At 41.1% G+C, this 27016-nt stretch overlaps 1 protein-coding gene across 6 annotated transcripts in view; it reads right to left on the bottom strand.

The window, feature by feature from the left end:
- IQCE (IQ motif containing E) overlaps positions 1 to 26984 on the bottom strand; it is a 34377-nt gene extending 7393 nt beyond the window's left edge. For 3 of the 6 annotated variants that reach the window (XR_005630188.1, XM_039732011.1, XM_039732012.1), the window contains exons 1-22: positions 26473 to 26983; positions 24713 to 24760; positions 23976 to 24018; positions 22912 to 23052; positions 22488 to 22619; positions 21455 to 21525; positions 20809 to 20922; positions 20214 to 20264; positions 19632 to 19702; positions 19340 to 19412; positions 18876 to 18925; positions 16153 to 16310; positions 15629 to 15684; positions 15119 to 15321; positions 13741 to 13845; positions 12884 to 12986; positions 10595 to 10690; positions 10353 to 10376; positions 9369 to 9464; positions 8217 to 8347; positions 7408 to 7523; positions 1301 to 1414 (exon numbers count right to left, since the gene is read on the bottom strand). Coding sequence is in view for 5 of the 6 variants with exons in the window: in XM_039732011.1 (XP_039587945.1) it covers positions 1302 to 1414; positions 7408 to 7523; positions 8217 to 8347; positions 9369 to 9464; positions 10353 to 10376; positions 10595 to 10690; positions 12884 to 12986; positions 13741 to 13845; positions 15119 to 15321; positions 15629 to 15684; positions 16153 to 16310; positions 18876 to 18925; positions 19340 to 19412; positions 19632 to 19702; positions 20214 to 20264; positions 20809 to 20922; positions 21455 to 21525; positions 22488 to 22619; positions 22912 to 23052; positions 23976 to 24018; positions 24713 to 24760; positions 26473 to 26877 (2400 nt within the window). In the remaining variant the exon portion in view is untranslated. Of the gene's footprint in view, positions 1 to 1300; positions 1415 to 7407; positions 7524 to 8216; positions 8348 to 9368; positions 9465 to 10352; positions 10377 to 10594; positions 10691 to 12883; positions 12987 to 13740; positions 13846 to 15118; positions 15322 to 15628; positions 15685 to 16152; positions 16311 to 18875; positions 18926 to 19339; positions 19413 to 19631; positions 19703 to 20213; positions 20265 to 20808; positions 20923 to 21454; positions 21526 to 22487; positions 22620 to 22911; positions 23053 to 23975; positions 24019 to 24712; positions 24761 to 26472 lie in introns of all 6 variants that reach the window. The other 3 variants (XM_039732010.1, XM_039732013.1, XM_039732014.1) reach the window with 3 other exon arrangements.
- Between the last annotated feature and the right edge of the window lie 32 nt (positions 26985 to 27016).

Below are 27016 nucleotides of genomic sequence, written 5' to 3'. Positions count from 1 at the left end.
TTTTTAATTTAGAAAAGGTGATAAAAATCTTATATTTAAGAGTGTGCTTTCTGTTTACAGGAGACTTTATTACTCTTTGATGACAAAGAAACCATAAGTGTTTCCAGAAAACCTTCACCACGTGCTTGTAAAATTCATTTCCCCTTCCAATAAGTATCATGATTTATCTAGCTCACCTTAAAAAAACCCACACACATTTCAATGTCTTTGAAGGATGTTGGTGCAACAGTAGGAACTATCCAGTCCAAAAGTACAGTCTGCAGAGATCTGGAAAGACCCTCTCTGATGAAATCCTCACCAGCCCATCAGGCCTTTGCCCTTTCCATGGATAATTACACTGTGAGTGCTTTTTCTGGATGCAGTCCTAATTTCTGTTATAATCCAATCTACCACTTCTGCTCCCAAACCAAACTGCCTTGATTAGATATGAGCAATGTAGTCAGGTGAGCATTCCAGACAGTTCTATTTCCTATGTCAAATATTTTTACACATTAAGAGTTGACCCTGCAAAACACACATAATTTGTGACTTTTTAAGCAGAGAAAGCACTCACAGGGGTATCCCTTCACAGCACATTTCTGGTATGACACACCTGTCCTGAGAAATCCCAAAAGCTGGTTATGTCATCAGACATTTCAACACAAAGCAGTGCTACACATGTCACCATACACACACAGGAAAAGGTCAATAAATAACCCAGCTGATACAGTGGGCCTAGAATAGTCCTATGGCAAAGAAATGGCTTTCTAAGAACCTTTACAAGGTCTGCACAGACTGTAAATATTCAATATAAAAATAAAGACATTAAAATATGATACAGTAAAAATTTTCAATAGTAAAGCACAGATAACAAATACCAGTTGTACCCCTTTGCATACATGGGATAAAAACTGGAGTTATGTCATTTACCACTTTCTGATTAAACAAATTATTTTAGTTGACCTGAAACAAAACTTTGTTTGGCATGAAATATCTTAATGCTTTATTGCTATAATTTAAATTTGGCAACTGAATTTATAATCCTCATTAAAAATATTAAAGTGTTTTGGTTGAGTTTATAAATCCAAACTCTTTGTGTAGCAGGAGGATAAGGTTAACAGTCAGTCAGTGGCTTTTAGCCATAAAGTCTGCAGAGACAACATAGCAAAGAATTACTCATTAGTGTCTGAAATAATGTGAACTCTCATTAAAAAGGGGCTGATATTCCCCCCTTTTTCCATCTTTGATATGCTTGATCTTGGTACAAATAGTTTTGTTGGTGAACCAAATAATTCAAGGCCACCAGAGCCTGTTAGCAAACCTTAGAAGTGGGTGTAGCTTTTCTTCACCTGCAGCAAGGGAGGGACAACCACGTCATCGGAGTCGTCGGAGTGAGCCTCATCCAGGGCCACAGAGGGAGCAGAGCAGGACCTGCCTGAAAGGATTCCAGCAAACAAGGTCATCAACAAACAGCACTGACCAAAACAAAGCCTTGGGGCAAGTGTGCTATTCTCTGAGCCAGGAAGTTCCCAAGCTTACCTGGAGTCATCCAGTTGTGGATGACTTTGATCTTTCTGTGCATGGAGCTATTTCTGTTCCTCTTTAATGAGCCACAGTGCACAGCAAGGGGTGAGCTGACACACTGACCATGCATGAGCTCTCTCATTGCCTTTAAATCTTTGCAAGGGGTTACACACACCAAGTAAAGCCATTTTATACTGAAGCCATAGCAGGTCAAAACCAAATATTCATTAAATGGCCAGAAAAGGAAAAGTTGACCCAAGCTTAAACTACACAGAGAGGTCACAATGAGAACTTGACTCAGATACAGATAGAACAAAGGGAAATAGATGTAAACAAGGCAGAAGCTCTCAGTCACTGTCTTTAACCTTTATATATGTAAAACACCCAAAATATTGTTCACATGCTGGTCTACTGTAATGACAATAAAAACAGTGAACACACCGTTGGGTTTTTCCCTTTATTGTGCTTCTTTGCTATTTTCCTGGATGTGTATCTATGCATCTCAACCATTCCAATGTTTGAAGAAGTGTTCAGGTTGTGAACAGATATTCCTGATGACTCCAGTAAACACTGTGCATATTCATTTTATGCCTCTGATTCTCCAAAGTCCCTGACACAGGAAGAGCAGAACCAGCAGCTAATAATCCCTGTGCAAGACATGTAGGAACTTAGTGATGACTGCTATTAATACCTTCCAGCACAATATCCTCCCCTCAGCTATTAATACCTTCTAGCACAATATTCTTCCCTCAGCTCTACTTATTTTTCAGTTTCAAACATAAATTCTCTGAAAAGACTCTCCCAGAGAAGAAAACAAATCAAGACAACCTGTGGCAGAAAGAGGAAATGGGCAAGAAGCCACAGTCTGAGGTTTTGACCTGAACTGGAGGGCACACAGAGAATATTATCCAGGGAGAACAGACCTGCCACAGGTCTTGTAGTGAAATAAGAGATTTCTGACACAGGAAAAAAAAATCTTGGTATGGAAGAGCAGGCATACACAGAAAGTGGAACATGGAATAAAGAAAAGGGACCACAACTGGCCCAGGAATAGGAAAAGGGTGACAGAGCCTGTGAATGGCAAGGGGAATGCAGGGAGGCCATTACAATACACTGACCTCAGCCTGAAAAGCAAGGAAACACATGATTTTCTGGTTAAGTCAAAACCTTCTCTTTACCAGCCAACAAATAATGTTAAGAGTTTTTCAGGGAGATTTACAAGACAGTAGCACTGGTGATATGGAGGAGCAAAGGGAACTGCCAAAACCAAGCATGTTAACCAGAAGAAGCAACTCTAAGAATAAAAATATTATACATGAAATGGCTTAATATTATCCAAATCACCCTTGATTATATCCTGCTTCTGACCTATGAGATTTTCTTGTCCTCATTTTCAGTCTGATGTCAACTTTACCTTGGTGCTTGTGAAGGCTAAGCACTGATATGACTTAAGGGTTGTATGTAAATTCATTATGATTCCAAAAAAGCCTGAGATGAAGTTAACAGTTGCAGCCAGAGTGGTCAGTAATATGCAAAGAGAAACACTGCCCTTAATCAAGATTGCTGTGCATGTACAGAACACATTCTTCCTTCCTGTCACTCCCCTGACAGAATAAAACAAAACACAACACCAAGTTTCACAGGCTGAATTGTGAATTTCTCTTTCATTTCATGGGAAATAGCAGAAATGGCTTTCTAAAACCTCCAGGTCCTGAAGACAAGCAAAGCAGCACTGAATAATACACTTTAAAAAAATTATTTTCCTAGAAAATACAGAGATATCTAACCTGATGCAAACAATGAATTGTAAATCTGCAATGCTACACCAGGATTATATACATTAATTCCAGCAGATGTAGAAGGTTTTTTAAAACACATTTTCATCTTCCCCATTGTTCTTCAAATAATGCCAAAGGGGTAGTGAATTGAAATGATTTATTGCAGTACAGATATTGACTGAAAGCTTAAGATCATTTTAAGACCTAGAGGTCATGAAATGCAAGTCTGGACTTGGGACAAATGAAGAAAGAACTTGTTCAACAGCTGCATGATTTAAAGCTGTAAGAATTTGACTGCTTTAAATCACTCAGCTGCTCAAGCTCCTTGTCTCCCATCCTTTCCAGGCTGCAGGATGACCACAGAAATCCCAGTTTACCATCAAACCCCAATTTTGCCAGTGGATTTTTCTATCAGCCATGAGCTCAGAATGGTAGGGGTGGAATTTTAGCTACATAAATCCACATGGCAAAAAACCAAACAGATCCTTGAGGGGTTGCATTTACACCAGGATGCTCTCCTTCCTTTAGGAGGCTTTTCCTAATTAATTTTTGGGAGTGGTTAAACACTCCCATGTACCAGGATCTAATACTTCAGAGCTCAGTGCCAGACAGCCTTTTGGGCAGCTGTGCAGTTACAGAAGCACATCCCCAGTGTGCCTCTCCACAAACCACCTGCATACATTCTGTCCTCATCCCAGACTTTGAAAACATATCCCACATTGATAAAATCAGCAGCAAACAAAACCTGGTCTGCTCCAAATCACTCCTTTTTGATATTCACCAGGAAACGACTGCAAGGAAGAAAGTTTCCAAGTATGGTTTCCTCTGTCTCTCTTCCAGTATAAACTATCCCAGAACTTCTTCACTCATCAACTTGTCATCATAATCTGCAATAAAATTTAGCTTAGGAGACTTCATAGCTAGACAATGACTGTGCCCTGCTGGTGCTCATATGACTGGGTTTGCCTCATCTTACACTCCTCTGTGGGTCTTAGAAGAACTAAGCATTTAAGGGATTCTTTCTCTTTGAGCAGAATTTCACAACTGATTTACCCTGGCTTTAGAGTGAGCATGCCAATAATGACTACTGCAGCAGAGCTCAGGCAAATCAAGGTGCTACAGCACTATTTTTTTCCTGGATACTATCACCAGACATAATTAAAGTCACTCAAAACTCCAACATCTTCAGAAGCAAGTACTACCTACTCCTTCACAAAGCAGAATGTGCCTCTGAATATGGAACACAGTGGAGTTTCTCAAACACATTTTCTTCCACTGAAGTGTTACCTCTGTTTTCACAAGCCCTGCAAATCTGGCTTGTTCCCCACCTCCTATCTTAGAGAAACAGCCTCACTGCTTACAGCATTCTCTGTCTCTGAGCAAGCCTGCAGGGACTGAGAGCTTTTCATTGACAAAAAAAAACTACTCAGTGTTTCTCAGGTCACACTCAAAGTTGTTCCTTTTTTCCCCAACTGGTCCATAAAAGCCTAAAATGTCCCACTCTGGACAGAACCAGCCCTTTTCAATTTAACTCATTTGAAGCTGCATGTCTAAGGCTGTCTTTTCTGCAGTGTTGCTTTGTCTTTCTTACTCAGTACTTCTAACATCCTCCTAAAAGCCTCTTTGGCTTTAACTCCATCTTCTCACAAACAGCAATAAGGAATCCAAGAAGAAAACCAAATGGCACAAGAGCCATAAAAGAGACAGATTTTCTCAGTTTGTATTACAGTAGTACTTGCTGGCAAGGTTATCCAGGACTTCATTTTTCCCTCACTGCAGCAACTGAAGACTGCTGAAAACACCATGACCAAATGCACATGGCTGCCTAGGATAGCTCTTTTTAGCAGATGTCTGTCTGTCTTGCAAACAATGAATTGTAAATCTGCAATGCTACACCAGGATTATATACATTAATTCCAGCAGATGTAGAAGGTTTTTTAAAACACATTTTCATCTTCCCCATTGTTCTTCAAATAATGCCAAAGGGGTAGTGAATTGAAATGATTTATTGCAGTACAGATATTGACTGAAAGCTTAAGATCATTTTAAGACCTAGAGGTCATGAAATGCAAGTCTGGACTTGGGACAAATGAAGAAAGAACTTGTTCAACAGCTGCATGATTTAAAGCTGTAAGAATTTGACTGCTTTAAATCACTCAGCTGCTCAAGCTCCTTGTCTCCCATCCTTCCCAGGCTGCAGGATGACCACAGAAATCCCAGTTTACCATCAAACCCCAATTTTGTCAGTGGATTTTTCTATCAGCCATGAGCTCAGAATGGTAGGGGTGGAATTTTAGCTACATAAATCCACATGGCAAAAAACCAAACAGATCCTTGAGGGGTTGCATTTACACCAGGATGCTCTCCTTCCTTTAGGAGGCTTTTCCTAATTAATTTTTTGGAGATTTTGGTTAAACACTCCCATGTACCAGGATCTAATACTTCAGAGCTCAGTGCCAGACAGCCTTTTGGGCAGCTGTGCAGTTACAGAAGCACATCCCCAGTGTGCCTCTCCACAAACCACCTGCATACATTCTGTCCTCATCCCAGACTTTGAAAACATCTCCCACATTGATAAAATCAGCAGCAAACAAAACCTGGTCTGCTCCAAATCACTCCTTTTTGATATTCACCAGGAAAGGACTGCAAGGAAGAAAGTTTCCAAGTATGGTTTCCTCTGTCTCTCTTCCAGTATAAACTATCCCAGAACTTCTTCACTCATCAACTTGTCATCATAATCTGCAATAAAATTTAGCTTAGGAGACTTCATAGCTAGACAATGACTGTGCCCTGCTGGTGCTCATATGACTGGGTTTGCCTCATCTTACACTCCTCTGTGGGTCTTAGAAGAACTAAGCATTTAAGGGATTCTTTCTCTTTGAGCAGAATTTCACAACTGATTTACCCTGGCTTTAGAGTGAGCATGCCAATAATGACTACTGCAGTAGAGCTCAGGCAAATCAAGGTGCTACAGCACTATTTTTTTCCTGGATACTATCACCAGACATAATTAAAGTCACTCAAAACTCCAACATCTTCAGAAGCAAGTACTACCTACTCCTTCACAAAGCAGAATGTGCCTCTGAATATGGAACACAGTGGAGTTTCTCAAACACATTTTCTTCCACTGAAGTGTTACCTCTGTTTTCACAAGCCCTGCAAATCTGGCTTGTTCCCCACCTCCTATCTTAGAGAAACAGCCTCACTGCTTACAGCATTCTCTGTTTCTGAGCAAGCCTGCAGGGACTGAGAGCTTTTCATTGACAAAAAAAAACTACTCAGTGTTTCTCAGGTCACACTCAAAGTTGTTCCTTTTTTCCCCAACTGGTCCATAAAAGCCTAAAATGTCCCACTCTGGACAGAACCAGCCCTTTTCAATTTAACTCATTTGAAGCTGCATGTCTAAGGCTGTCTTTTCTGCAGTGTTGCTTTGTCTTTCTTACTCAGTACTTCTAACATCCTCCTAAAAGCCTCTTTGGCTTTAACTCCATCTTCTCACAAACAGCAATAAGGAATCCAAGAAGAAAACCAAATGGCACAAGAGCCATAAAAGAGACAGATTTTCTCAGTTTGTATTACAGTAGTACTTGCTGGCAAGGTTATCCAGGACTTCATTTTTCCCTCACTGCAGCAACTGAAGACTGCTGAAAACACCATGACCAAATGCACATGGCTGCCTAGGATAGCTCTTTTTAGCAGATGTCTGTCTGTCTTGTGCAGAAACTAAGTCAGGGTGGTGGAAATGCTCTCAGCTTGTCTGTGGCTAAGGGCCCAAAATGTGATGGGAAGTACCATACTCCAGCTACAGGGCTGAAAAGGAAGCAGAGAAGCAATACAGGGGAACACCATGTTCCCTCAATAATTACCACTTACACCAGAGAGACCTTCCAGACCACAGCTGGGACAAGCAGACAAAGCTCTGTGAAGAAGCTGGTGCTGAGACTGTCAGAGCTTTTATTTTTTATGCAGGGAACTGCACGTGCCAGTAGAAGCAACATGTCACCAAATGCAGCCACCCACATGGAGCACAGGGCTGCACATGTGTGTGCACATGCAGATGTTCTCTATAAAACTGTGCAGGCACCCACTCAAAACACCCAGACTTTTGAACAGAGAGGGAGATTACCAGGAAGAGGAGAGGTGGGGACTGAAGATCTCTGGAGTGCTGCTGAGTCTGGTCTCTTCTCTGGGATGGGAAGTGCAGGATCTGATTTCCCACTGGGGGCACTGGGCACAGAGGGCCTGCAAAGAGACACACTCAGAGCATGAGGAGGCACAGAACAGTGTTTGCAGTCTCTCTGCACAGGCTGTGCTGAAAACTTTCTTGTGTTGCTGCTCTATCACCTGCAGAAGTGAGCCCAGACACTAAACAGAGGTGACAGCCATGTACCTCTCCTTGTAACCATGGCAGCTAACATTAAAAACTTTCAGAGTGGCAAACCCTGGAGAGAAAGGAAGTATTTTCAAGACAGAGTCACCATAAACCTAAGCAGTAATCAAATCCCTGCACCCTGCCTGAGCTAAGTGACTTGATGGCATTCTAGCTTCTCCCTCTTCTTGCTCCACATAACCCTTCACCTGCACATGTCAGGGCTTCAGATTCACACATTAAGCAAATGTATCAGCAACCTGTGTATAACAACAGTAACCTTTCTGCTCCACAGAGTAATTATTGCACTTTACTTTCACTCACTTCTATGGAAGAAAGCATACAGCAGGACATGGGAACACTCCTGCTGCCACAAAGCTCCTTTTAGCTGCACATCTTTTGAATCTTCTCAGGAACTAGCTCTCCCTTGTCTTTTTGTAACAATGGCCTTGTTCTCCTTCTCTGCCAAGGAGCCCACAGTAAAAATCTATTTAAAAAATACTCCTCTCCTGTAATAAAAATGATTTTGTTATTGCATGTTGAAGAAGTATCTACTCCTGGCTTACCTCTCCTGAGGCGGTCCTGTACGTGCCAAGTGAGCTCTGAAAATGGACTGGATGAATGTCACAATCTCATCTCTCTCCTTGCAATCAGAAGAAAAGCTCAAGGAGTCTGACATGGAAGGCAGGCAGGAGTTCTGCAAAGCAATCAGATTAAGGAAAACTGACCTTTTACAGATTGCACAGAAGCTCAACAGAACCTTTCACAAGCTTCTTGATTGTAAAACTGGCAGTAGAACAAACATCCCCATCTTTTGGTCTGCTGTTTTTAAGGTTCTGTAAGACTAAATCAGCAGGAAATGCAAATCTGATCATCATGTAAGCTTTGAAGCATCAGCATTCAATTAATGAAAGAGCAGACACCTGCAAGGAAAGTTCATTTATTTTCCAGGAAGGAAACCTTTTGAAGATTAAGGAGGCAAGACAACCTTCATAATGGATTTATTTTCTGCTTATGTCAAGTCAAGTATTCAGTCCTCCTACATTGGGCCAGTTTACCAGAATCAAAGAGCATGGAAAGTACAATCAGATGGACAACCTGGATGGAGAATTACAAATTAACTACAGCATGTTAAAGGTCCAAAGGATATTTATATAACCTGGCAAATGATTTACAGAAACAGAATGTTTAATTGGTAAGGAAATTTTTTCATATTCAGAACTAAATAATCTGGAGCAAACTGGACATGAGAGAGGACACCAAGTCTTGGGTTGAGCATGCCTCACCAAGACTCCTTTACTTTTCAATCCACTAAAAGATGTTTTCCAGATTCTTACTGCTGAACTTTGGTGAAAAAAGTTTATCTATTACTCCAGTGACTGAATAGTGAACCCGTGAGAGCAGGTGATGTTTTGAACAGCATTCCAAATTAAAGAGTTAAAGGGTGTGCTATCTGATGGGAGAACCAGGAAAAAAAGAGAGTGACAGTGTTACAGGCCACAAAGCTGAGAAGTTACAGCTTTACTTCTAAGAAAACATGTGAACTACAGAAAGTAAGAAGGGAAGCCAGGGAATGAGCTCAGTGACTTTCTAGAATTACAGTGGTGCTGCCAACCAGCACATTAAAACAATCACCAGGTGATTCAACAAATTAAGGCTGGAAGTAAAGTCCTTTACAGTGCAAGACAAACACAGAGTGGTGCTGTCCCCACAATTACCTCGGTGTGAGGCTTTGCATCAGGCAGCCCAGCATCCAGCAGCACTTTCTGTCGAGATAAATGTCCTCTGAAGGCTGCCTGCAGCAGAACAACTGCCTGCCGTGGAGAGAAGTGGCCATTAGCTCCTCTGAAAGACAACCCACAGACACTGCACCCCCAGGGTCAGCTCTGGGGCTTAAATTCCATCTGGGAGGTGCTCAGGACTGATCCTACCAAATGCAGAGAAGTTCTAGCTGCCAGAACCAGCCTGAATTTCACTAGCACAGCACCATGCTCCCATCCCCACCTCAGATTCTGGGTACCCAGAGGGCTCTGAGATGCTCTGCTGCAATCAGAAACCAAGCCAAGGCTGGCAGACCTCGTGGTGATGGCACTGAAGGCAAGGCCTTCCACTCCCCTCAGAGATTTTACTGGGTTATAATCAACAAAAAGCATTTAGAACAGCATGGTTGTGTCACATGGTTAGAATTAGTTCTAATTTCTGAAAGTGGGACTTTTAATGTTCTGGAAGAAACAAAGGTAAGATGCTACATTGTGCTATTTGAAAAAAACAGTTTAATTAAAACCCTTCTGCAAAACATTCATCAAGAAATTACTTTGTGTGACAAACTTTTCATTATGTTCATAATTCTCACAGACATTTTTCCTTAGCAAAAGCTTCAAATGCTATTTCAAATCTTACTGAAGATTCATCATAATGAAAATTACATCAGGATTAGAATTATCTCATTTGAAAAACTTTCTTGTCTGTTGGTATCAGATTTTGTTTAGAATTTTCAGAAGCTTTCACCTTACAGATGGTACCAACTATGGAAAATTTGAGACCAAAAATTTGAGACCACTGACAAAACACATGAAACAAAATCAGGATGTCAGAAGAAAGATTATAGCCAGCCAGAAGAATAAATATTGTCTTGGCTGTTTGTCCTTTGATACAAATAAAATCTGTTGTACTGTTTGGTTGGGTATCATAGACACACTCACCTCATGCAGAGCAGCTTCTTCTTTCTGAAATGAAAAATGCCCATGGTTAAGGTCACAAATATATACAAGTTTTAGCTAATAAAGATTTGCCAAATTTTCTCAGTAATTAAAAGACCCAGAACACACTTGTTCAAACCCCTGCCAAACTCAAATAACATAATCTGTCAAGATGTGTGGATAGATGCTAAAATAAGAGTAAGATTCAGAGGGGGGATGGCTCTTCCCTGATAGGAGAATCTCACCTTGGTTTTGTACATCTTCCAGTATCTCTGGATAATTCTGGCTGCTTGTTCTTTCCTGTGATTTTCTTTGCCTGTCACTGTGCAGACTGGAGGAGCCTGCAGAGGAGAATCTCTAAGTTAGCACAGTAAAGACAGAGCTGTGAGGGAACAGATTACAAATGACTCAGGAAAATCAGCACCAGAGCTCATCCTGCCTGCAGGGCAGAGGGAAGTTCAAGAGGAAACTCTCAGTTCTGAGCCCTGCTTGTGTTCAAACTCATCAGGGAGAGGACTCTGAGAGTGAAACACATCCCTGCCCCCTCTCAGCCCTCAGCAGGGCATGGGAATGGAAAAGTTTCCATTTGCACATACTCCAATTTTCCTGTGCATTGCTAAGGCACTGCTAACTCACTGCTTTGTTGCTCAGAAATGATTTGTATGTTAGCAACAGACTGAGAACAAAAATCAGGTTATGGGATATTGCAGTTCTTCTCCAGGAAAGACAAGTATTAATTAACCAGGGAGGTTTCTCATGCCTCATCCTGGCAACTCTGGCCCCATAATCATCTCTTTAAGATTACTGAGAGCTGGCCACTGTATGACACCAAGCTTGTGTAAGTTGGCATAAATCTACTCTTCTATCTTAATGAAATTAATTAGAGGAAAAAGGAAGAAACCAAGAATAAAACAAGATTTGTTCCAATAATTTTTCCCAAGGTGTGGTTGCATATTCCACCTCTCACCACTTGATCTTTTTGATCCCTAATTATCCCACCCTACTTGTCATACCTCACATGCCAAACAAAAGTTAACTGCAAGTTTAAAAGATTAATTTAATTTGTTGGTGCAAAATTTTAACTAGAGGAACAAGAGATTTTATAGACTTTGAAAAAATCTCTTGATTCTGTGAAAAGAATTTATTTATAACCTAAAAAAAATGAGCTCCAGGCTTAAGTTTAGCAAATGGATCATGTCATATTAAAAATGACAACCTACTATTAAAATGAGAAATTGGTAGGAACTTAGTGATAATTACAAATAATGGGAACATTTCAATAAATAGATGGTTACTGGCCAAGAATATATATAGTCTGCAGAGGGAAAAAGGAGCTGTTTGTTGGCTGTTTTTAAAGATTCCAGTTATTTGGTATTCAAAACATCCTCTAAGATCCATGAGCCTGTAACACACAGAAAAGAATCTACAGAATGGCACAGTATATCAGAAACCAGAACCCTCTGAAGCCACTGGACATTTTTATTAGTGTTTTTTACTATGTGTATTTCAGGGTCTATTTATTTTTAAGCGAAAATCAAAATTCCCAGTAATAATTTCCAAGTAGTATCTAGTGAAATGAGATTAACATGGCCACAGTGCCTCTGAAAGCAGCTCTGTCAGTGCCCATCCATCTCTGCTGGCCAATTACCTCAATTGGAAGAGGGACAGAAGATTGCAGAGATATCAAGTTCAGACATATTTTACAAAACCCCAAAAGGATTCAAGAGCCACACTTGAGACTGTCCAGGATTAACAGAATATATGCACAAACATATTTATTAGGTAGAATACCTCAACTCTAGGAAAACTTCACTTGAAAGTGAAGCTCACTTATTTCATTATATTGACATCTTCCTTAATTCTTGACTCAAATATTATGTTCTACCAGCAGCAGAATTAAAACCCCCTCAATTTCCATGATGATTAGTGTTCTACATCCTGTAAATCTTCCCATGAAAAAGCACCTCACTTCCATCCTAACAGAAAAGCAAGTGAGTATTTTCTGACTGGACAGCACTTGTACCCTAAGTGACACCAGCAGAAAAAGGGATTTTTATCTTTTGCCAGTCTGCCAGGGAGCACATTTACCTGTGTCTCCATTCTTTATCAAACTGTCAACTCCTACAAAACCTCCCTCCCTCTACAAAATCAGACTGAAATTAGGCAATGGCCTCAAGTGCTGTAAGAAGATAAAAATAACCACACATTTTTTAATTTTTAAAGTATTGGGAACAGCCCTAAACACTTAAAAGTTTTAAGTCTTTTGCAATATTACACTGAACAAGAAAAAAAGCAATAGAAATGCAGAGGATCACTAACAGAACAGCTTCAAAAAACTCCCCAGGTTGCAGTGTTAATTATTGAAATAAGTTATTTCCAACAAACATTGGGAGTTAACCATCATTATCTCTATGACAAGATTTAATGGAGCTCTGAAAAAACACAACTAGCAGCTCTTTAGACTACCAAACCCAATTGAAATCTATATCAGACACAAAGAAAAAAGAAAAACACAAACAAAAATGTGGCTGTACCTTATTAAGCTTTTCCACTGTATCTTCTCCCATTTGTCTTTTCTCCTCCTCCAGTTTTAACTCCAGTTTCCCTACTTTCTGGGTCAGGTTCTGGATCTCCTCACTATGGTTGGAAAAGCAGAGATATTTATAGCTTATAGAAATTTTCTGTTTACCCTGCTTTGAAAATACTGAACCTATTCCAGAACACTTGGTTGGTTGCTTTGGGTTTGTTTTTTAAGGCCAAGGAGGGGAACTGCTCAGGATGATACCTGTTCTCATAGTAACAGACACAGGACATCAATTCTCAATCTGTGATAGCACAGCCTTATGGTAAAATGCAAAGAGTCTCAAGGTTACTGTGGTAGCCTTGATACTATTAATAATGTATTTAGATCTGCTACAGTTTTGTATTTGTCAGTCAAAGTCCTTTCTCACAAAACAATATTGAAATCACTTTTTTTGTGCCTCCCTTGCACAGGATTCTCACTCACAGTTGTGCAGAACACAAGGAGTAACTGGAATGACACAGAGACAATGGTCTGGAAACACAGGCCAAGGTTAAGAAAGAACATTTTCCTAGACAAAAAATGTCTGAGCCCAACATAAAAGCTTTTTCCATTTATCTTTTGAATTTTTATTATAATTTAGATCTTATTTTTACTACATACTTAGTCTTCCACTTTCTCTAAGAGCACTCTGTAGAAGTCTTCCCTAGTAACTTACTCCATCCCTCCAAACACTTCTGCTTAAAAGAACCCCCAGCTTCTTGCAGTTCAGATGAACTCCTACAGAATTTGAGCCACTTCAAAAGAGAATTATACTTCAGGAGATTTTTTTTGGGTTCCAAAAGGATCTATTAATACAAAATGCTTTACCTTAAAGTCTGCTCTTCTGTACTCTTTTCTTCCATCTTACTCTGCCACTTCTGCAGCTCCAGCTCCACTTCAGCCTTAGCCTGCAGTAACTGCTTGATATCTAACCTACAAAGGTACAAGGAAATCTCAGTGATACCTGACACATTCATACTTCCACCAAGTACCTTTTTTTAAAAACTTTTAAATCAATTGGGTTTTCTCAAATTTGTAAAGTAACTAAATGTTTAATTTTTCCTTTTAAACAAAACAAAGTGCAAGCACCCATTGCTGAGCAGCAACATGCTCTCACTTTGCATTTTTGTTCAGAGGTGACACAGGAGGCAGAGTGTCAGCAACACACCCCCCATGGGCATGTTCCTGCTCTGATTAACCTGCCCCAAGGACACATCAAACAGTCCAGGCAATACAAACTGCAGATCAATCACTTATGGGGAGGACAGAAGCCACAGGGGATCCCAGGGCAGAAGGCAGGTTTAAATGGAGAAAGTGGGAGATCAGGACAAAACATGTTGAAAAAAACAAACAAACAAACAAATTAAAAAAAACCCAACAAAACCAAACAAACCACAAATTTTTACAGCACAATACAAACAAGAAGTGCTGCATAAACATATAACCCTTCAAAGGGTTTTCAGTGTGGTTGGCAGAAAAATAAGCTTTGAAAAATGTGCTAGAAATGAGCAGAAATTCTCATTTTCCATCTTCTGGCTTTTCCTCTTCAGTGTAATATTATGAAGCAAGTAGGATTAGAAAGAAGCTTTTGAAATAAAAACTGAAGGGATTCTCAAAATTAATATTCTAGTTGAAAATGTGAATTACTTCATACATCACTTCATAACAGGATCAGATATGATGAAATAGAAGCCCTGACACACCAAACAGTCCAGGCAATACCAACTGCAGATCAATCACTTATGGGGAGGACAGAAGCCACAGGGGATCCCAGGGCAGAAGGCAGGTTTAAATGGAGAAAGTGGGAGATCAGGACAAAACATGTTGAAAAAAACAAACAAACAAACAAATTAAAAAAAACCCAACAAAACCAAACAAACCACAAATTTTTACAGCACAATACAAACAAGAAGTGCTGCATAAACATATAACCCTTCAAAGGGTTTTCAGTGTGGTTGGCAGAAAAATAAGCTTTGAAAAATGTGCTAGAAATGAGCAGAAATTCTCATTTTCCATCTTCTGGCTTTTCCTCTTCAGTGTAATATTATGAAGCAAGTAGGATTAGAAAGAAGCTTTTGAAATAAAAACTGAAGGGATTCTCAAAATTAATATTCTAGTTGAAAATGTGAATTACTTCATACATCACTTCATAACAGGATCAGATATGATGAAATAGAAGAACATCCCAGACAAGAGTCACACTTACTCTTTACTGAGCAGGAGGTTCTGAAGTGCCTGCCTATCATTCTTCAGTTTCTTCACCAGCTTCTGGAGGCGACAGCATTCCTCACCTAAATGCTGGGATGATGGATGGTCCAGGTCCACAGAAGGTGAAGATGACTCAGGAAGCACTTGTGAAGCCTCACTATCACCTAAGGATGCCCTGCTGCTCTCCATGGCACACACTTTCTAAGCAGGGTAAATTCACATGGAGAACACACACACAAAAAAAGAAAATTAAATTTAGCGTGAAATTACTTTATTTGGGCCATCAGAAAAGATCAAATGGAGGTTAATTCTCAAATGTGCATCTATATCTAAAAAGTGTGATAGAAGAAAACAGGGAGGGAGGGCTCATGCTATAGGCAGCAGGTAATGTGTGTGAGGCAGAATGCACAAGGCTGAGACACTGAAGAACATGCCAAGAGCACAAGGCAGTGGTTCTGCATTTTCTGCTCCCAGACAGGTAAGAAAGCACTTAACTATGACCACTTACTTTTTCTAGATCCATAATCTTCCTCACCAGCCTTTGTCTGCTCCACTCACTATAATCTAAATACAATAACAAAGCTTTAAACATGTAACTACATCCATGGGGCAACATTGTTCTTGCCTTTTGAAACTTCTGGCCCTATCAAAAGATCATTTAAAGATCTATGAATGCCAACTTTAAATATCTACCAATGAAAAAATGAGAATGGGTATAAAATATCTGACTTCTAAACCAAATAGCTCAGAAATAAATATAAGCCACTCACATTCACCAGCTTTCAGCTATTGAGAAAGTTTCCACTATCAATTCCAGTTTAGAATTCTCAGGGACAATAACAGAGGAAACACAGATCTGACTGGAGAAATCAGAGACTCCTGAAAGAAGGTTTTCATTCCAACTTTGCCACTCCTGAATCTTCACTTTTGTAATAACTCCCTTATTGCCACCTTTGTAGGGTCCTGCTGTCACACATCTCCCAGACGTACCCAAATCCCCTGCCTCACCTTCCCTGACTTTCCAGCACATACTTTTTGTTTTACTGTGAGGAGGGGAGGTGCTCAGCACGTGATCCAGGTCCTCCTTCAGCCTGCGATTCTCAGCCTGCATTTCCCTGATGTTCCTGGAGAGCCTCAGCACAGCAGCATTCAGGGCCTTCAGTCGTTTCTGGGTGTCTCTGCCCTCTGCACTTGGAAAAGGGATCAAAACCAGAAAGTTAACTTAAAAGCAGAGAACAAAGAAGCAGCATTAAAAAGAGTGGAGCAGCTTCACTATTCAAGTCAGGTGGCTGAGTTGACAGCCTCAGTTCCCCCATAATAACATTTCTCAATGTTTTATTTTATTTGGGGAGTTATCTATTCTTTTCTGAAAAAGCATGCAAAGATCATCTTGCTTAACACTTCCACAATTGTTTTAATTTGTGTCAAAAAATGTGAAACATTGAAAATTAATTTATTACTTTTACTTCCTCCCCCACTCTGTTCCATTTATGCACAAACAAGCACACTTGTATGAATGTTATTTATCTTATTTTCTGTATGTTTTGTTAACCAATCTTATAATGTTTACCAGCACTCTGTGAGCCTCTGATTTAAAAAATGCTTCAGCCAACTGTGAGACTCCTCCAAAAAACTGTCCAGCACAGAGAGCAAACCTGCAGGCTCTGAATGTTTTTGTTCACTAACAAACATTGAGAATTGGGGAGAGAGAGAGGGACAGACGGAGATGAAATAGCTCTCAAACAAATCCAACACCCAAATGTATTTCCAGATAACTGGAAATAGTGTTCTACTGTAAAAGGAACTATCCTTGTGTCTATAAAACCCAGACAGATCTGAAACAGATTTGAAGAATACAGTTAATATGGAAATGAAAAGCATCAGAAATGGGAAAGCCTGTTATGTGCTAAAATTACTTTAAATATACTACAGGGATTTTTAGGTTTTTTCCTAATAAAGGAGGGAAGAAATCTGAGCTTCTAGATGTGCAAAGTTGTAATGTTTGTTCACAAAACAGACTTGTAGTGAGATGAAGTAGATTTTCTTTATTGCTATGAGAAAATTTCCAAAAACTTACTTCTGGAAATAAAGGCCTGAAGTAACAGATGGACTTAGTTTTGCACTCATGCCACTGTCAGTGACAAACACAGAACGGTTTGAGAAGGAATCTTACATCACATCCACTGGAATAATTACAAGGTAAAAGGGGAGACAGCCTACAGTCAGCATATCAGAGTGAAAAGGGTGAATTTTCAGCTGATCTCCTTTTTAGAAATTAAAAGGAAATGAAGAAAAAGCCAAACAAAATAGGGCTGTCCAGATGTCAGGGATGACTATCCCCACAGCTGTCCCAGGCAGGAGGGGAAAAAAAGAGTAAAAACCAAAACACAACACACCATCAAAATGGGGTAGTGACATAAATGACAGAAATCATAACCAGACCACTCAGTGACAGTATTTTAGGCTCATCTAAACCTAAACAAAAAAATAGATTTCAGTCCATTTTGAGAGCTTAAAAAGTCAGTTTCTAGCTACAACTGGATACTACAGCTTCACATATCAATAACCACACTTCAGTATTAACATTGAAAAAGAGAAGCCAAATGCCATTCACTTCAGCCAGAACTAATGGAGACAAGCAGCACGAAAGAAATACTCTCAAACAACTCTTTCAATATGCCAGAGTCCTGACCTTCAACATGATTTATTATTTCAGTGCTCAGCCTCCCCAGCAGAGACTGACAGTCACGTAATGGAGAGAGACTGCCCTGACCACCACTTTCTGAAGCTATGAATAAATGAGGACAAGGAAGAGACCTGGTGACTCATTTCACCTGTAAATAAACTAGGTGTGATGGCTTAGAGCCTCGAGAGGCTGGTCACTGCAGGCCTCAGCCAAAGGATTTATTTTTTTAAAAAAGTGACAAAACAAATTGCAGTTTTCAATCCACAAGTGACAGTGAATTAGGGAACACAAGCAGTATAAATAATGACCGAGTTCTCACATGTTTCTATCAATCTAAATAATTACACTCAGTGTTAAGACAGTTGTCTTTACTTAACACTAGGAGGTCAAGTATATTTTGAAGTGGTGTGGTAACAAATTTTACTGTCCTACAAGACACTCTTACCCTTTTTTCAGCTCAAATAACACTCACTTGCAGTGATGCTTTTAATTTGCTCTCTTAGTGGAGTTTTGTCTTCTGCCTTTGTGCTTTGACTTTTATTGCCTCTACAAACTGTTCACCCTCACCACCATGCCCACATTTGCACACCAGTAACAAGCACTAGTACAAGCTTCTCTGACACAATTTACTAGTCTGTGTCTCTGTACCAAAGGAAAATAATGTTTACTCCAAGAACATTTTCTTTGCAGCACACACTCTAGGGCAAGATGCAGAACTGACTCAAGTGTGAAATGCCAAACATCCAGGGAGTTTGTTTCAATTACCAGTAATGCCAGAATAGGTGTGATTATGAGGGAAGATGTAACAGAGATAAATTTTCAGTGCCATCCTGTACTTTCTAAATAGCTCTGGTATTTTTCCAGATCCACAGAGTGATCTATCTACAAGCAAAAAAAAGTGACTAAGACATATTTCAAGACTGTGAAGCCAACTAAAGCAGTACCAAAAAAGCAAATCCAGCAATCTAAATGACAAAAACTGTTCCCATGTAGTAGTTTTCCATCAGCTAAAGTAAGACTCCAGTGATGTGCCAAACACATGCATTTTTATCAGGAGAATTAAACATACTTTTTCCTCATAGTCTCAGACTTGGCCAGGAGGAGTTGGAGGCGATGAACCTGTGAAACAGAGATCCCATTGAGGAGCATTAGCAATGTCAGCTTCCACTGCAACACATCTGCTCATTAGGTGAAAATCAGAACAAGATTCTCTGGGCAGGGGCAGAGCTAATGATGCCATCACTGAAAATCAGGCTACTGTTAAATTTGCTTCCATCTCAACGTTACATTTATGGATGTACAGTGGGTTCTTGACTTGCCCTTATTCATTAACACACTCAACCTATTGAAAAAAAAACCACATTTTTCCAGTACATACAGCTGGAGCTGTGAGAATAACTATGAAAACCTGCTACCAATGACAGGTGTTGTTAAGGTACAAGAAACTTATCTTAAATATTCCATTTCCATTTTGACTCAACAACTGCCCAGCTTCCTGTCCTGCCTGCACCCTGAAGGACCTGCCAGACCTACCTCTTCATAGTAGGTTTCCATGGCTAACCTCACTTCTTCCAAACTACTGGTCTTCATGTCTGCCTGGGATTCACTGCAAATAGAATAATACAAAAAAGAATCCAGTCAGATCAGCAAAGATACTGCAAGCTGATGGTTCATAATGTTTTTGGTTTATAATTGCTAACATGTTCTCGGAGTTTATTAATATGTCTTAAGGAATAGAACACAAATAAAAATAACATGTATTTCCAATCCTCTCTATTAGCTCAGCCAATACAAGCCTCTATCCCCTGCCCCCTCAAAGTCATACTTAATAGTGTTGTCTTTCTCCTTGCACTGCTCTTCAAGCTTGACAATCTTCTGCTTTAATCCAGTAACCACCTACAGAAAGAACAAAGAGCTCATGAGTCCTTGAATAATCTGTCTCTTCACAGAAGGTCTATTCCTGTCTGCCCTGTCTTTATACATTGTACCTAATCAGATATACTTATTTCTATATATTTCAGTCCTTAGTAAACCATACACATCTGCTACCCTGTGAAAAAGAGAACACTGATGAAATCAGATGCCTGATTTCATAATGAGCTTAAGCATATGGATATACAACCATAAAATAAAACAACATTGCCCATTACCTAGCCAACATCAAAGCAGCAAACAATAGGGAGAATACTGCCTAAAGAGACTCAAGACAATGACAAAGAAAGCCCTTCAAAATAATGTTGATTCTAGATCATTGTTACTGACTCCTTACCTGCTAACAGAGATACAGGTTATATGATTCCCTAACTGATTATTCTTTCTGACCTAATTTTATTTTTTTTAGTAGTATCTCATCTCAGCAAGAGGAAAAAGGACAAATGAAAGCAGGAAGTGATGAAGACACTCTTACCCATCCATTATCAGTCTTCTTTTCTGACAAAGCTCGTGCCAGCTCTGAGCCCTACAACAGAAAAAGCAAGTGACCAACTCTGCTACTTTATTCTACTGCTGGCTCTTTCCAGAGAATATTCCAACCTGCTCAACTCCACAGTCACATTACAGTCCAACAGCTGAAATTCTGAACTCCCTATGCCCACAGCTTTCTATTAGCACATTTCTCCCAAGATGTAGGTCTGCACATAGTGACAGCCACAAGAAATTCAGCAAGATTCAAGTCTGACCACAACCACAAATGCCTCTTGTCAGGGCCTGACAAGGCTGCTCTTCTGCCTCCTGGTCAGGTCTCAGGCAAAATATTCAGGAAGTGGGCTCCTAATGAGACAGCATTTTTATTTTACCTTCAGAAATTAAAGGTATTTGTGATAAATAAACTTATCTGTAGTGCATGGCATCATCTTCCTTTGAACTGAGCTGGACTGCTGATCTGCTCGACCAGAAATCCCTTTACAGCACCTCTCATATTCCAGCTCATCACTCCTAGGAGTCACCACACTACAAAATTCCTTCTCTTTTGCCCCACTTTTATCCCCACAAGAAATACCCACCCTGGAAGGATCCAGCAGTTGTTCAATCTGTTTATCCTTTCTACTGTTCTCCTCTTCCAGGCGACGGAGCTTTGTCTTCATTCGGTCTCCCTCATTCTTCTGAGCTTGTATTGTCTAAAAGAGGGGAAAAGAATCTTAAGCACATTTCAGAAATAGGAAAATGCAGAGTTTTCACATGGAAACACATTTTGATGACAAAACCAATCCAATTACAATGGTAAAGATGACATGGAAGAAGAGGGCAAAACAGCCAAAACACAAAACCACCACATTGGACCAGGGCAGACACCAGGACAGGACAGCTTAGGGAGGAGACAGAGGGAAGATAAAAGGAGAGGGTCTAACAGAAAGGCAGCCTTACACAAACAATCAACCCCAGCCAAGGTATTTGTCCACAGAGTTCAACAAGCCCAGTTCTCACCCTTCATCACAGTGCACCAACCTCTACAGAAAACTCCAACCCTATCACCACAGTGAATTTGTCTGTGTCAGACACAAGTTTTAGTTTAGCCCTACATTACAAATGCAAAAAATGTGATGAATATCCCAGGTTCTAGAAATAAAAGTATTCTGGATCATTAAGGCCAGGACATGCACAGGATGGAGCAATGCCATGACTTTTTCTGTAATATCAGAGAAACTGTACCTTTTTCAGTTCTATAATTTCATCATACATATCTTCTTTCTCTTTGTAGTCAGGAGTTCCAGGAACGTAGCCTACAGAAAGGGGAATGTAAAATAAGTAGATCCAAAAGAGGTATTTTTAACCAACCAGAAACCTTACAGATAAAGAGAAATATCTAGAACAGCACCGAAGTGGAAACCAGGTATTTTTCCTTTCCTCAAAGAGGAAAAATCAACAAGGAAATTAATTTTAGAAACAGAGGTGAAATTGAAGTGTTACTGTATGAAAAAAATCTGCCAGATTTTGCAGACAATTTTTTCCTAATTACTTCTCTTTTCTGGTGGTGCATTAAACTATCCATCTCAAGAAAGATATAAACATCAGAGAAGACTAGAGTCTCCTCATCCCAATAAATCCATTATTTACAAAAGGTTTCTAAAAGATGTCTGGAATATATTTTTCTATTTATGCTTAACATGCACAAATATATCTTGTAAAATTGCCAGAAACTGTGAATCACCAGTAACTGTATAGGTGTCATTTAAAATAGGAGTGGAATTTAAAAGTTTACAGTTCTCCTTTAAGAAAAGCAGAATAAAACTTTGAAAGTTTGCTCTTCTCATAAAACTCATTTGATTTTAATGTCACAACCACATGATAAAACACTTTCTAGAGAAGAAGTAAAAGGAGTCAATTACACAGAATTTCAGGCAAGCAGATGGTTTCTATCAATGGTTCCTAAACTATGTTTTGAAGTCACAATAAATTGTCTACAGCTGTCCCATTGAACCATATTATATTTGCAACGTTTTCAGCTGCAAATGCATGGCAATTTGCAAAAGTTTTGAAAGCTAACAGTGATTCATTGCTCAAAAAAATTGGAAATCCCTGCCTTAACCAATTTAGGAATCTCAAAAAGTATCTCATGGATCATATTTTCACACATGTATTTTAGTAAACTAAAATGGCTCTTGCTTTTCTTAAGCAATGTGTGTTTTTAGAGGGGAAAAAAATAAACTCACTTTTATCTACCACACACCATTATAGAGCTTACCATTACTGGAAGAACGAGCATGTTTTGGCTTTTTCATTCCTAGAGCTTCCTTCAAATATTCTGGAGTGCTACTGGAAACATTAGCTCGCACATGCCCCGTGTCAGCATCTGATTTCAGAGCATGGCTCATTCCTGCCAAGAGAAATGGAACAAAAATGCAAAAATCAGGGATAATTGTGAATTAAATTTGTGGAATTATTCTGAACAAATGCAACACGGAAAGCTCCAGATGCTGTTAATTATTCCCTCTATAAATGCCAATGCTCAAGATCAGATAATTCCAACCACCCAAATAAATAACAGTGAAATTAATTCCTATGTAACCTTTAATCAAATACAAATCTATTTTTAATAGTTTATATGTTAAGCTGTCCACAACAACGAATTTTATCCATAAATGCAAACAACATTTCTATACTAATACCTTGTTTCAGAAATCCCAGCCACATCTGCCTTGGGTTTTCAACAGCTGCATTCTCAAAACAAGCACTGCCCGTTCCCTGCAGAGGTCTCCAAGCTGCAGCTTTTTTAGGATACAGTTGTGTGCTTGAGCTGTAGGGAGACTCTACAGTAAAAGAAAATATCTCAGTGCTGCCTTCAAAAGCTCAAGGTTACTAAAATTCTTGTTTCTTGTTCTTCAAAGTTTCCAGAGTCAATCCTATTACTTGTACAAATAGAATTTAACAGCATATTCCATAGTGGCTTATACAGAGCAATGGGACAGGCACATAAAAAAACCTACAAAACCCAAAAAACTCCACTATAAATAAAAAAATACAATTTCAAAAAATGAGAAAAAGGCAGAGTGACAGTAGTATGATTCAACACATGTGGAAATACTTATGTGTACAGTTTGGACAGGCATCTTTAAGATATCTGCACATCAAAATGTTGTTATTAACAACACTTTAGTGTAAAACCTCCTTTGAAACATTCACTAGAAGCCAATGAAGCAAGGTAAATGGAAAAGTGTAGGAAAAAACCATAAACCCCAGAAAAGAAGGACAAATCCAATATTAAAACTGCAGATCTAATAATAATAACAACATTGTACTGTGAAAAAAACCCAAAACAACCCTTCACAACAAATGAAACAGAGAACCACTAAATCTACACACAGAGATCTATGACTGGATGGTGGAGAGCTCCAGTAATTCCAGAGTCTCTCTACACAACAAGTATCAGCATTTCTCCAAAAAGACGGGGAGAAAAATTCAGAATGGTTGCCATCAGAAGGCATAACATGAGAAAAAAGTAGATTATACTGGAGAATCAAGATTTACAACCAACCCATAAATTCCAACATTTTAGTATATACAAGTTGGACTTCACAGGTTACAGAACAGATCTCATAGGTGTGCTCTGCACACAGCAGTGAATAATTCTGAAGAGAATAACAAGATCTTACGTCAAATAAAGCTCCCAGTTCCTGTAAGCTACAAATGTATCCAGTTTTGCAACTGCAGAATAAAGTTTTGGAACACTTACTTGGTGATTTTGGAGGCTTGTGAAAAATCTTCTTCTTTAACTTCTGAAAGAGAAAGAGATTTTTTTTCTGTATTGAAAATACTCAGCTCTTAAGATACCATCATATAATCTCAAAATTGCCTTTAATGTCCCATTTTCTATGAAGATCTTTTGTTCTAATAAGAAAAAAACTTTTCTATAGAAAAGAAAAACAGTAGCATTAAGCATATGCAGATTTGGGCACAGCAGTGGTGACCAGAATTAAGGTGGTGACAACTGAAGTCTGATTATACAGATAAACTGTCCATTCTTGCTCAGAACACGAGACCTTTCCCAGCAATACTAAATATGAGTAGCAGAAAATTCAAGATGAGGCTGATCTGTAGAACCCTGTAGTTAAAGGAGTTATTCAATTCCATTAAAGCTCTCTGAAAGGATACTTAAGCCCACAAGTTGATAGAACAGCAAAATAAAGCCAAACATCATTTGCAGCCCCAGTGGTAATTCCATTAAAACTCTCTGAAAGGATTACTTAAGCCCACCAGTTGATAGAACAGCAAAATAAAGCCAAACATCATTTGCAGCCCCAGTGGTGAGAATGTGGGAGGCAGAATTACAGCTGAAATCAGAGGTCTGTGACTCAAGCCCACTGCAGTGCCACTGTTCACTCTCCTCTCTGAGGGGTGCTTGGTGAGCAGCAGGCAGCACAGAGATGAGCAGGAACTCCAGAGGGGTTTTGGGCATTAACCCAAACTCACCATGGCTGTGTCTGACTGGCAGGTTACCACAGACAGCTTGTCATCTCCCTGGAAACACAGACAGGACATTGGCTCCTGAACAACTGCTTGCAATACACATCCAGAAAACTTCTACAGTTCAACACAGGTGGAGAGCAATAAATTCAAACAGCAAACACTGTGACCAAAGCCTCTGTTTCTCTTCCATTGCATTGCTAAAATCTCAATTGTTTAAGACAAAAATAAGCCATTTTTCAAAAACACTGAAGCCACTGAAGGATGGTGGGGCTCTTGCTGCAAAAGCCAACATCATTTGGTCTAATACAAATAGTTTTGGGCTATTGTGAAAGGCACTTCAGAAATGAACCATCATAGAATGCTTTGGGTTGGAAGGGACCTTAAGGATCACCCAGTTTCAACCCCTGTGCCACGAGCAGGGACACTTTGGGGCACTTGAGTCACAGAGACTTGGCACTGCAGTGCACAGCATGGCACCAGCTGAACCTTCAGCTGCCTCTGCATGAATTTCTCCACCATTTAAGCTGCAACTCACTCAGCTCTCCCCTTCCTCCCTCACCTGTGCCACCCCTGCTATGCTGTGGGATTGTTCAGCTCCTGAATTGAAACGGAGAAGGGCTCAGGCCAAGGGAAGACACCTCAAATGCAAGGAAGATGACAAGCTTCCCTCCCTCTCAAATGCAAGCATATCCACAGCTGAAGGAAAATTTCCACTTAGCTTCCAAATTATCTGGATGCTGCCTGCACAGAAAGACCTTTCCCACTGCTGCTGGCTCTGTGGCACTCAGCACCAGCCTTTGGACAGATGCTGATCTGTGCCTGTAACAGGCAGGGGAGGGGGTGAAGTATTTTTGGAAACCCTGGCTGGCAGAAGAGGAGCAAGGAGAGCAGGTTAAAGAGGCTGCCATGCTGGCTGAGAGCAGGCAGGGATGTGTCCTCACACACCAGGCCACACAGTTTTTCATTTCCTGAGGCAATGCTCCTTGCAGCACACTGATTAATTTTGTTATTTTAAGGCGTCTCATTCTGAAATATCTCTGCCTAACTGCAGCTATCATGTTTGGAATCAATGTGGAGAGAGCCCAGCTTTGATAAATGGTAACAAAGCCTCGGCCAGGATACAAACATGCAGTAACAGCCCCACCACTATTGCCTGGTAACTTCAGAGCCCCTTTGCTCCTGCAAAACTGCCCCAAGCAGGCAGCAACAGAACCTGGGGGCTCCCAGAGGGGCTCAAAACCTCCAGCTGGCTGCTGAGGGGGTGGCAGACAAACACCAACACAGAACCACAGAATTATCTAGGCTGGAAAAGCCCTCCAAGAGCATCGAGTCCAGCCTAGGACCCAACACCACCTTACAGACCATGGCACCGAGTGCCACTCCAGCCTTCCTTTAAACGCCTCCAGGGACGGCAAATCCACCACCTCCCCGGGCAGCCCTTTCCAATATCTCATCACTCTTTCTGTGAAGAAATTCTTCCTAACGTCCAGGCTAACCCTTCCTCAGCACAGCCCGAGACTTGGCCAGCTCTGTGCCGTGCTGCGGGGCGCTCGGGGGGACACAGCCAGAGCCCGGAGTCCCGCGGGCTGAGAAGGCAGGAGCCATCGCGCTCCCCCTCCGAGCCTCCGTGCCGCCGGCCTGGCGAGCCCGGGGGTGCTCCAAGGCTCTGCCCCGGCCTCGCCCGAGCGTTTCCCGAGCCGAGCCCGGGCCGAAGCAGGCCTAGACCCGGCGCCTTCTCCTCCTCCCCGCCGCTCACTCCTTACCAGCTCCCCCTCCGCGGCCGCCTCGCCGGCCCCCCGGGCCATGGTGGGAGAGAGGTGGGAAGGCCTCAGGGGGCGGCGGGGCCGCGGGGCCCCCCTCGGGCCGTGGCTGCCGGCTCGGGGCTGGGGGCAGCCATCGCCCCCCGGCGGCACTTCCGGGTCGCGGTAACCATGGCAACCCTCGGCGGCCCGGGGTGGTGACGCATGCGCAGAGCGGGGGCGCGCCTGCAGGCAGTGTCGGGGGAGGACTCGGCCTGGCCGCGGAGCGCGGGTGACACCAAGCGGCCCCGCAGGGAGCGAAACCGCGGCGGGCGGCGGAGCGGCCTCTGCGAGGGCTCCGCTCCACTTGCGGGCCGGGAGCTTCTGCCCGAGAGCGCCGGGATAACTGCGGGCAAGGCGCAACTCCATCCCGCGCACCGCCGCTACCGTCCCGCAGCCGCCGCCGGCCCCTGGAGCGCGCCCGGGTCACGCCCCCTGACCGGCCGCTGGCCACGCCCCCGCGGCGCTGGCCACGCCCCCTTTGCGACACTCGCGGCGCGGCCGGGCC

The sequence above is a fragment of the Passer montanus genome, unplaced genomic scaffold (genome assembly GCF_014805655.1).
Source record: "Passer montanus isolate IOZ18808 unplaced genomic scaffold, ASM1480565v1 scaffold8, whole genome shotgun sequence".
Classification (NCBI taxonomy): Eukaryota; Metazoa; Chordata; class Aves; order Passeriformes; family Passeridae; genus Passer; species Passer montanus.
This window is presented reverse-complemented; position numbering and strand designations above follow the sequence as displayed.